The sequence below is a fragment of the Balaenoptera acutorostrata genome, chromosome 21 (genome assembly GCF_949987535.1).
Source record: "Balaenoptera acutorostrata chromosome 21, mBalAcu1.1, whole genome shotgun sequence".
Lineage (NCBI taxonomy): Eukaryota > Metazoa > Chordata > Mammalia > Artiodactyla > Balaenopteridae > Balaenoptera > Balaenoptera acutorostrata.
Window position 1 is genome coordinate 16,545,586 of NC_080084.1, and position 12,114 is coordinate 16,557,699.

At 38.6% G+C, this 12,114-nt stretch overlaps 1 protein-coding gene across 1 annotated transcript in view; it reads right to left on the reverse strand.

Annotated features, from left to right (window-relative positions):
• Nucleotides 1-386: 386 nt before the first annotated feature.
• TNKS (tankyrase) overlaps nt 387-12,114 on the reverse strand; it is a 182,858-nt gene continuing 171,130 nt past the window's right edge. The window contains exon 27 of the mRNA XM_007174051.2: nt 387-6,410. Within this exon, the coding sequence (XP_007174113.2) occupies nt 6,324-6,410 (87 nt within the window). The 3' untranslated portion in view covers nt 387-6,323. The remainder of the gene's footprint in view (nt 6,411-12,114) is intronic.

A 12,114-nucleotide genomic window follows, 5' to 3' on the forward strand; every position in this document is an offset into this window, starting at 1 on the left:
GACCTGAGTCCCAACAACCAAGGCAGTATCACCACAAGAGGCAGGTAGTCCACTCCCCGCCCCCTCCCCCAGTATGACAGGAGGAGGGGGGGAGTGACAGGAGTTTGTTGCCCCTCAGGCTGCCCTGGGACTCGGTGTGATTCGCTGCGGAGACATTTCTAAAAGGCAGCTGTGCTTCTCCTGCTAGTGCTGTATTTCAGTGACTCCCACGTGGGCTCAGAGGTGAGGATAAGGCCCTTCACACAGGTCTCACTAGGAAGATGAGAGGGAGCTGTTATTCGTATTTTCCGACAGTTTTAGGTCGGTTGCGTTAAGGTTGGTCAGGTTGAAAGGAACAAACAGGCAAATGAAAACGCTTCAGAGCTAACTGCTACCCACATACAGTATACTTTAAAAATGTTTTTATTGAATATTAAACAATTACAAGTACTGTAAGTTAGACATTTAGCCAAAGCACAATTACTGGTTAAATATAATCATAAAGATGTCTTAAATAGAAACCCACCATGCAGGCAGGTTGAGTTCCTTGATGCCCTCTTTTGGAAAGTAGAGGGTGAGGGAAAAAAGGCGCCATTCCACGTGAAAGATGGTGAAATCTAGAAGAATTTACATGCTGAAAGCGATTTCCCACATCCAAATTGATAGGGTTGCCAGATTCAGTAAAACAAAAGAAAGCAAAAAACCCTAGGATGTTCGGTTAAGTTTCAATTTCAGATAAATAATGAATATTTTGTTTTACAGTAAATATATGCCAAATAATGCATGAACCATACTTAAGCGAGACAATTATTTGTTTATTTGAAATTCAAATTTAACTGGGTGTCTTGTATTTTGTCTGGCAATTCTACAAAAAGACAAATGCAAAAAGGAAAGGAAAGGGGATTGGAACCCCCTGCCACTGGTGGGTCACACAGAGACTACAAATGAAAACAACACCAATGATGAACCAAAGAGTCACTACATTGGTTATGTACACAGACCAACATCACAATGAGAAAATACAGTTACTACTCCAAATGCTGTTGCCAGGAAACACTCTAGATTTCCTCAAAGCTGGTTTTGTAATGTGTTTGAGAAACCTTGTTGATAAAAGTACCTTTTTAGTTTGTAGGTATCAGACAAATACTACTACCACATAGACAGGGTGAGCTTGACACAGTGGAAGCAGAGGCAGGTATTCTATACACATGAAGAGTTTAAATATTCTGTGTAATGAATACAATGGTTATATAGTCAAGGTCATCTTCTAGGTCTAGGCTATCAGCCTTAAAGATTTTGGTTCTTTTCTAGTTTTTACTGTTGTGTCCTCTAGCTTTTCATCCTGAACCTTGGGAGGGGCCTGGGAGTGTGGGAGGGACACCCCCCTACCAGGGTTTAACTACATTTCTCTGCAAATGCTAGGAATCAACAAGGGGCTTCAAGGGCTGCCTGCAAAAAAGGGCAGACAGATGAAAAATAACCAAACACTCTGCATTCTAGAGCATGAGAAATCTGTTTGAAAAGATGGGTGGTGGGCTGCGTGTGGAGATGTGAAAGTGTAAATCATAAAAGAAAACACGAAAGAATGAAGAGTCAAAATGCAATCATCTCTACTCTGTGAATGTTATTTCAAAGGAGGCACAACCCTCTGGCAGATGTTTAAAACTGGTCACATCGTGAGCACGTTTGGTCTTAGAGAGTATATAAAATCTTTAGTTTCCTACTGCTTTTCACTTATCACCGTGGTTTATATTTTTAAATGATTAAAAACCAGCTTGTGCAACACTCAGATTCTACATGGTATCACTTTATGAGTTGCTGCTAATCCCCACATGCACAAAACTTAATGGGTTTCAAAATCTTTCTAGCATTTCTCTAAACCAGAAGATTTGGTAGCTGAGGAAGTTCAGATGTAGAGAAATTGGGATGGATCAATTCTCTCAGCTCCTTTGCACGTCAAGGAGCATTACTTATGAAACAGACTCTCATTAAGTATGCTTACCAGGTGTGAGATACATGGAGATACACCCAACTCGCTGACACCTTTCACACACTGAGAAATGGAATTACAACTCTGTATTTATTAGGATATAAAAGGTTAGAAAGTTTCTGCCATAGTTAAGGCTTTCTTAAGAACAAAGAATGTCTATTAATTTCAGAACTCACAAAGTATCTGAAGAAGCCTCACTTTTTAGGGTGGTTTTTAAAAAAAAAAAAAAAAAGCATTTCCTTTTCATATGCTAGACGTGTCCAGCCAAAGCGCAAATATTATCTTCACAATCACTGTCTTTTCATTTCTCTGTCACTGATTTGACAACAAAGAAGTTTAACTTCAGTCTTTAAGTAAATTTCTGACACATGAAACCCTATCTTTATGCCAGTTTTGAGTGTTGCGTGAATGACTAAAATCTATAGCTCTATGCAAGATAACTGCCCAACAGAAAACACAGAAAAAAGGCTGTTTATCACAGATTATCATACAAATGGGATCTGGACACACTGGGGGAAAGGTGCTTAAAAATACATACCATCTCTGAAAGCAATTACAGAAATCCAGAAGGTGCACACGTTTTAAAAGGGAGGGCAAGCTGGGACGAAGTGAGAGTGGCATTGACATATATACAGTACCAAATGTAAAAAGCTAGCTAGTGGGAAGCAGACACATAGCACAGGGAGATCAGCTCGGTGCTTTGTGACCACCTAGAGGGGTGGGATAGGGAGGGTGGGAGGGAGACGCAAGAGGGAGGGGATATGGGGATATATGTATACGTAGAGCTGATTCACTCTGTTATAAAGCAGAAACTAACACACCATTGTAAAGCAATTATACTCCAATAAAGATGTTAAAAAAAAAAGAAAGGGAGGGTGAGCAGTGGCCAAGAACCTCTGTGCAGTTGGGAGACTTGCTGGAATAGAGAAAAACATAGGCAACTCATTGTATTCTAATGCTGTCTTCCAGCACACACCAAAATTTTATTTTTTTTGTATAAAGGCTATAATAATAGAATATTCATCTATATTACTTTATTTGCCACATTCAGGCATTTCTCTGCATATACCAATGCACTTTGCTATTTTGAGAGCAAAGAGAAATTACTGTAGCCACTAACATCAAGTTCAAACGAGCACAAGGGTGCCTTTTCACAAAAACATCCTAATATTGTTTATTCTACTTATGTTACCGAAAAGCTAGAGATTCCAAATTCCAAGAAGGAAAAGGTAAGGAAGAATCCTGGTTGTACTGCTATTATTTTGCATAGAATTAAAACTCTGGGTTCCATGCTGTCATTTGTTGACAAAGTGGCAGAATCTTCTGAGCAGAGCACATGAGGCTTAATACCCAGTTCCAGTTGCGAAGTGGATACAGAGGTACGGTCGCCATATGCAAGACTCAAGATGGAGAAAGGAGGAAAATGAGAGGGGCCAAAGGTAATTGCTGGAGCTAATTATAATTCCAGACTAGCAATCTGGGGAAAAGGGAAGGAGGCCAAGTACAAGGAGAAAGTGTCCAGTCCAGAGCACTTAACTGATGCCAATAGCTAGCAAACTGGGCCATCAGGTCTAGAAGCCCCTTGATGTCAGACCTGTGGTGGAACTGGTGGAGGCGTCTGGATTCTCTCTTCTATATGGTTTGGGAAACAGAGGGGCCACTCAGGGGAGGCCACACTGGAAGTCCTCACTTGCTAGTGTTTCTATACAGCGTGTATACAAGAAATTAAGTGCATTTTAGCCTAACTTAAAGCCATGGTTTTGAGTTCCAAAGGGTTTTTCACACTGCTATGGGTGGAAATTCCAAACGCAATCAACTTTTGCTAACTTGAATGCACTCATGATGACCTTTGGTTTTCAAGTTTTGAAAAAATGTATTTGGCTCCTGTGAGACATCAGTGAACTCATTCTCCTCAGCAGATGAATAATATGTACACATTCTTTCAAGAACTACTATATACTTGAATCATTACGAGGCAAGAAGCACAGCGAATGTCCTCCTTGCACACAGTACCTTTACTTGGCACACAGAACATCAGATACGTAACATGGGCAGTTTAAACGCTGAAGCACAGTTTAACTTCTCAAGTGTAAGGCTGAAGCTGAAAACTGACACATCCGTTAACCTAGTTAGTATGATGGAAACAACATATAACCACAGTCGGGTAGTGGCTTATCTTCTTAATGAAGCTATAAAGCTTTCGGGATCTATACCATATTAACCCTTTTACTTAACTAAAAATCACAGCTGTGTTTACCATTTTAAACTATATCTAATCGGGGAGGCAAGTAATATACACTTTCACAGCTACTGAAAACTACACAGATGCCAATTCCTTCAACCCACTGTTACACACAGCAAAAAAGAAGGCAGGGAGGAAAAAAGCCCTCAATGGATATCAAACTTGAGAGCTTCATGTGGAATTCTAGTGCTATTAAACAAGTAGCCAAGACACAAACACCCAGCTTGGGTCACTAAAACTTCAATAGAAGCAACAACTGAGGCTAGTTCTTGATTTAATTCTGAGGACCCACGCAAGATTCAGCTATAAAACTCAAAACTAGTTCCCGATGTCTAGTTCTAGCATTGGACTCAAGCCAAAAGGAAAGCAAAATGTATATTTTAAGAGCCTATTCTAGAATCTTTGCATGTAACCATTTTATTTTTCCTCAGGAGATTAAATGAGGTCACAGCTTAATCAGCCTGTATTAAAAAACAAACAAGCAAGTTAGTTTTCAGGACTTTAAGTTGAAATGGCAAGTTTGCGTCACACTGTTTTTCCTTTTTTTCATCACATTTATATTACTTTTGCTTCGAAGCTGAGTAGACGCACAGCATGTCAAAGTAAGTAAGTTAATGCACTTAATTCAATATTCAGTTAAGGTGAAAAGGGCAAGCGTGAGAACTGTAATGGATAATCTTTTACAAGTAACAATGTGCACTTGACAAATGTTGAGAAAAAAAGCGAAACAAAGTAGTGACTTCAGGAAGAAACAGTATGGTTATTTCTCCACTTTCATTTAAAAAATAACTGAAGGAGCTTTGGTTTCCATTTTTGTTCTCCTTGTCTACTAAGAAGTTTGAGAAAATGGTTCAAAAATTTAGTGCAGGGACCTACATAAACTATCGGAAGCACCTCACTCAAAATAAACCCCAAATCTGGAGTAAACAAAAAAGTTCTTGCATCTGTGCCTATCTAGTGACTAAACCGGATTTGAATCCCAGCTTTCTAAACTAGAGAAACAATAAAGTAATTGTTTTGTGACTCTAATGAAGCACAATAATTCCACTGCATTTGGAAATCAGGCAGCTAATTCTGGGGGCGACAATTCTGGCGGTGCGGGTGGTGCGGGTGAAGTGAAGAGAAGTCGTGTTTCCTGTGAGGAGTCCTCGCTGCCCTTTCCTGCGGTCCTATTATCGCACCACGGGCCCCGCACGCGTCGTAATGCTGCTTCTCCTGGATTCACAGGCCTCGCTGGCGGTCTCCCCTCTGAACGTCACAACAGCATTGCTCAAGCCTCTCGCTGGCTGGGCTCTTCCTGGCCCTCCAGCACCGTCCTGAACACCTCGGAGGCAGGCCTGAGTTGGAAAGTGCAAGTGGCTCTCATTGGCTTCGACTGCTCTGAACTTGGAAGCTCCTAAATCAGGTTGATGTTTGTGCCTTTCCCTTGTAAGACTGGCCAATCAATAAAAGGAAACTGAAACGTGGTGTTTTTCCTTTCCATCTCAGTTTACGTTGATAAGAAGTACAGATACAAAATAAATCAGTGGAAAAAAAAAAAAGTAGAAACTAAGCCTTGCTCAGCCAGAAGCTTGGGTTACATCACTAGTGATTTTAGTCAGTGTGACTTTGTGCAAAATATCCTCAAGAAGGCTCGGCTCATTTTCAAAGTAACAACAACAACGATAGCAACAAAAAGTGAATGATGAATGTTCAGAAAAAACTAAAAATGAACCTGTCATGTGTGTATATCTACTATATACACGTGCCATATATAGCAAAGCAAATGTAGTGTGTGAATTGTGAACACTTGGGAAAGTACTGGTTATGTTTTCTTTTTTTCCAAGTCTACATTGAAGCAATCCTGTCTTAGCAATGGATAACTACAATGAAAATGAGCCTGAGATATGTTAAAAGGCCGCCCCTGTAAACATTTCCTCAAAGGGAACAGTAGCAGTTGAGTATGTATCAGTTACTCATACTATATTCATCACTATCGCAATGCTTTATAAAAGACAAACAGCTTATTTCTAGGCTGTCAGGGATTTATAGAATATTGATTTTGTTGAGAACAATCCACTGTCATCCAGTCCCAGGTTGAAATCCAATCTGGCCTTTACCAGTGGGCATTCACTAGGTCTTCTGCTCTGCGGCTGCCGCGGTCTGTGAAGGAGCTTCCGGCTTCATGATCTGGTAGGTGATGAGATACTCTGGGTATGCCTGGAAAGGACAGGAAGCAAAACACATCACCCTCTGGGCAGCTAAAACACTAAAGCCCGACTTAACGTGGACGCCTCAGAGGCTGTTGATCATAACCCATACTCCATGTACACCCAAGAGCCTGCGAAGGTCAGCTATTTCACAGGCGCCTGGACAGTTAGGTGGTCCACCTCCATATTTGTATATAAACCTGTGTAAATCCTATAATCCTAGAATTGTTATAATGTTATTCCTACTTTTGAATACTGTAAAATGGTTACACTATATTTATCCCTCACTAGAGAGCCACATGCCATAAACAGGAAAACTAAGGCAAGAAAAAAATCTCTTTCTCACAGCACCTAGCATAGTGCCATCACATAGCATGTTTCAGGAAAAGTCTGTTAAATGACAGAATAATTCACTGAACTGATTTCAAATTAATCATAGATGATGATGTAACCCACTGGGCGAGGAGGAAGAAAGGCAACGTGTGCTGAGTCACCAGTAACTCAGAGGCAACAGTTTGGAGGTGATTTTTACAAGTTGACTAGTTAAAGGCAATTTTTACAGGAAAGAAAATGACTCTGATGAAGAGCCTCCACCCCCTGTACTCCCTCCTCTTCTGTGTCTTCTTTCTTGTAGTAAACCCGAAGGCTCGGTGCTCACAGTGGGAAGCGCACTTCTTGGTGGGAGCAGGAAGAGGAAGCCTGACCAGGAAGTCGCTACAAACCTTAACCAGAAATCCCTACAAAGACAACTGGAAGGGGGGCAGGGTGAAACCGTGTACACTACCTAGGAATTCGTCAACCCTAACTCTGACGTAATGATAAGACTCGACTCAATATCTCAGAGTGGTCTGTAGCTGAAAAATAGTATTCTTTGGTGAGGTAAGTGTTTTGGGGCCCCCAAATAATTTGTTGAATGCTGACCTAGAGAGAGTAAGATAATGGAAAGAATGAAGGATAAAAAAACTGGACTGTTTAATACTTAAAATGCAGAAATGAACATGTGATAGATTTATTGAATTATTTCTTTATAATTTTACACCTCTGCAGAAACTGTTATATGTCAGGTGCCTCCGCTTTCCTCATCTATAAATGGGAACAGTAATGATACCAAGATTTTTGTGAGGATTAAACATAAAAATCCTAGAATAGGTTTGGCATAGTAAAAATTGAGTTTGTGTTAGTTATTACTATTAACATTATTATTAATTAATAGACTAGTTCTTCTTGAAGAGGTCTCAGTAAGGATTAAAAAAAACAAAAAATGTACATATGTTTTGAAAAGTTATAACTGCTTCTATTCACGTAAGGAACCATTATCACTCATAATATTCCTTTCCAAAAGTCCAGTCTGTTTTGGTTTGACTTAAAAGCAGCAATGGCTTCCATCTTTAGTACATACGTAGCGGGAATAACTAAGACTGACAATCCTCATCACTCCTGACTTTCCAATCCGGAGCGCAATAACTAAATAGTTTGTAGTTTTATTTTATTATAATGTGAACACTGCTTAATTGCTGAAATGGTTTTAAATGGTATTTTCGTTTTTAGTTACTAAAACAAGGTAGGTCAGCTATCTACTGCTAATTCTAGAGTTGGGTATAAAGAATCTAGGAAGGCTCAAAAACTGGTGGAAAAATGGAAAAAAACTGGTTAATCAACCAGATAGTTTAATGGTCAAGAAAATTATCTATTCATCACCAATACACATATATTGAGCATCTAGTGCGTACAAAGCACTCTGGGGTAAGATATGGACCCTGCTGTCAAGAAGTTTCCCATTTGTTTGGGAAGATAAGCCAGAAAGAAAAAGAAGAATTTAAAACTAACCCCAGTGAGCATGTTTTAAGTGTCAAAAATGAGTGTGAAGCCCACTCCTACTTCCTTTTGTCCCAGTGAAATTTAATATCTATGATACTTTGTATGATACATCCTTTTGCTTGCAGAAAAGTTGCTTAAGCAAAGGGATCGGTAATGCAAGCATTTGAATTTTGGTAGTACACTATCTTAGGAGATTCCTGACACATGTAAATTTTAGGCAGATTCTAAGACACTAATGGTATGAATGACTTACAGGTCCTTATCTCTTGGTTCCTACTGATTAGGCTACTGAACTGCTTCTGTGTACAGACTGAGATAGGAATTAATCACATCAAAGTCCAGAGGGATTTAAGGCAAGGGAATCACTAAACTGCAGGACTAGAAGGGCCCAGGATAGACCAACAAACATGATTTCCTGTCAAGTCTTACTTTAAACCCATGCTGGTTATAAAAGCATAGAGCATATTTTTAAAGTACCTACAAGAAAAGATTCAACAATCACTTTCAGTAACTGACTTTCAGAAAATTCTTCTTAACCCAAATCCTCAATGCTACAATTGAAACTCAAATGCTTTCAGTTTATTCTCCACAGAGATGAAGAATCATGCTCCCTTGAATGATTTTGTGTATTTGAAAATCATCCTACAAATCATTGTGTAGTCTTCTGTTCTCCAGATTAAATAACTCTGCATTGTTCATATCATTTCAGTAAAACAGGCCACATGTCTGAAGCGGCCAATGACCAGAGAATACCTCCTCTATTGTTTAATTTAATGTGAAGCTTAAAGTACAACGTACAAAAAAATTCCTGATATTCTAAGTCCAGTCATATACTAAAATCAGAACTATTTTTCTTTCAAGCACAGTGCAGTTAATTTACACACATCTTTTCAATTCCAAAGAAACAAACAATCCCACCAATAATAAATAATACTCCTCAAACCAACCCTCTGAATAAAACATTTACGTATTCTTGAAAGTGTTGATACTAAGGGTGAAAGATGATTTAAGGTATAATTAAGGGGAATGAAAGAAAAGTTAGCAAAGGAAAAGTCCACCATAAATCAGGAGAAATTGCTCATGGGCAGCGACTCAACTAGTAGACATTAGAGTAAACACTGTCCATGTGGGAAGCACCTGGATACGGAAGCACAGGTATGCTCCCCTGAAACAAAACAGCTACTACACACATTTCAGTTTTCAAGGTACTTTTTTCTTTCAAATATGATTTGGACCACATCATTCTCTAAAATTCTTTTAGCAAGAGAATCTAAACAAGTTATCAAGTCAAACTACTTGGGAAATGGTTGAAAGATCGGCAAATACTAGAAATGTAAACCTATTATTAATATCCCTTATTATTTCTTTCCACCCAAATGTGAAAGAAATTCTATTTCCCATAGCTAACTTACAAAATCTTGAAAAGTGTATGGTAGAGAAAACTGAAATCACCTATAATCTCAATACCCAGAGATAACTGCTCTTATGTTTTGGTTGATTCTGTGTTTAGCATATACCATGTAAATATACTTTTTAATCACAGGCACATAAATATACTAACATTCATTTAAATCATTCTTTTTTTGTTGAATATTTAGGTTGTTTAAATTTTTCATTATGATAATCAACATAGCGATGAACCTTCTTGTAGGGTTTTTTTGGGGTGTGATCATCACTGATTATATCTAAAACAAATTTCTAAGAGTGGAATTACTGAGTCAAAGTGAAAGTGTTTTCTCTAGAGGTAGGGAGTTTCTGATTTATACAGAAAAATTTGACAAATTTATTCTTTGGTAGTTTTTAAACTTTTATTTGGAAACAACTGCAAAACATATTAAGTTGCAAAAATTAAGCTAGTACCTAAAATACCTGTATACCCTTTACCTACATCCAAATATTGTTAAGGTTTTACTTATCTCGTTTGCTTTATCATGTGTACTTCCCCCACCTCTATATATACTAGGCAGACAGACAGACAGACAGATAGATTCAGTTATGTTTTTCCCTGAGCCATTTGAGAGTAAGTAATATACCTCATCATGGTTCTTTATCCCTAAATATGCCAGTATTTATTTCCTAAGAGTAGGGATATTCTCTTACATAAATTTTATACTGACATAATACTTTTATCTACCTACTGTTCATATTTCAATTTTATCAGTTGATCTAATAATGTCTTTTCTCTTCTAGTACCAGATCCAATTTGGGGGCAGAATCTGAAGTTACTTGTCCTGTCTCTTAGGTTTCATTTAATCCGAAAGTTTTCAAAGCCTTTCTCTTTTATAACATTGACATTTTTGAAGAATCCAGTCTTACCCCCGATCTTCTTTTTAAGAGAACATTCTTCACTTTGATTAGACTGAGGTCATACATTCTTGGCTGGAACACTGCACAGATGATTGTGGCTCTTCTCAGAATATGACATCTGGAGGCACACTCTGTGTGTATCTGTCCCTCATTGGTGATGTTAATTCTGATCATCTGGTCAAGGTACTGCCCCCTTTCTCCAAAGTATAATTACTGTGGGTTTCCCGCCGTCCTTTGTAACTAATAAGAAGACCATGCACAATCCTCTCCGTATCAAAATTATCCCCTAGACTTAGCATCCATTGATCTAATCCTTACCATGATGGCTGCAAATCTAGTACTTCCTCCTTATCTACCACCTGCCCTTGGCTTCCTACTGTAAGCAAAGCTTTCCTTTCCCCTTCATTTATTTATTTATCTATTTGTTATCAGTATAGAAACATAAATTCGTATTCTTTCCAATGTTTTAAAATTTATTACTGTACTTATTCTGATGTTCAAACTATCCCAGATTTGGCCAGTGGGAGCCACTTCAAGCCAGCTCTGAGTCCTTGTGACATGCTCCCATCATTACTTTTGAGCACTTCATTACTTTCTGTTATAACAAGATGTCGTTCCGGGCTCATCTTGTTCCTATTCTGCTCCAGCCCTGGAATTAGCTGTTTCTCCAAAGTTCCTTTTAGTGGGGGTTGGTATTGGAGACCAAGATCTGGGCTTTAGGTGTGCTTATTGCTACTGGGGTTTCTTTGCTTTCAGCAGACAGTGCTAAGAAATACATGCACATATATACTCATGCTTACATATATCTCTTACACATATACCTATACATACATATTATTTACATGTGTACAAACATACATACAAATACTAGAAAGCATCAGTTCATATCGATACCTCCAATTTCAGTCCGTCCCTAGCGTCATTCTTACCTTCCCCCATTCCATATTTATATGTCTCTTCTTCCACAGTGAGAACCCAGCTCCCAAAATTAACACACCAACACATTTACTCATTTGCTCAATCCTAGAATACAGCTAAAAGAGTTTCAATGCTTTGCCCATACCACCACAATCAACAGATCTACTAAATGAAACCCAGGATTTGTTTGCAACTCTTCTCCCTACTCCACACCTGACCCGGCCCAAGATTGTTGGCATATAAGAAAATAGTTTTCATAGTTTACTTGTATATAGTTAATTTCTTCTTTCTCCTTTTTTAGTTTTCTCTAACAATGTAGTTAAAGTATCCATTTGAAATTCAATTAAGTACAGACAAATTGAATTTTGTTTCTAGACAAATCAGTAGGCATTTAGCAGTATTGTGAGAGTTAAGGCCTGGATTGAAAATGATAGAAAGTTTTCCTGTTCGTTGACAATTTTATCTTGGAGCCTCAAGCATTTGGCAGAATTCAATGTACTGTAGCTTTAAGACTCAGAAAGCTATTCTTCTGTGTAAGTACCCTGATCAACTCATGTGACCAGCCTGTGGCAAGTACATCATGGAGATCTTTGAATGGCAGCTACTCTTAGCTCTCCATGCCACGTGGAGGCATGAAAGACACAAAGCGTTAATTCAGAACAGCAGGCCAC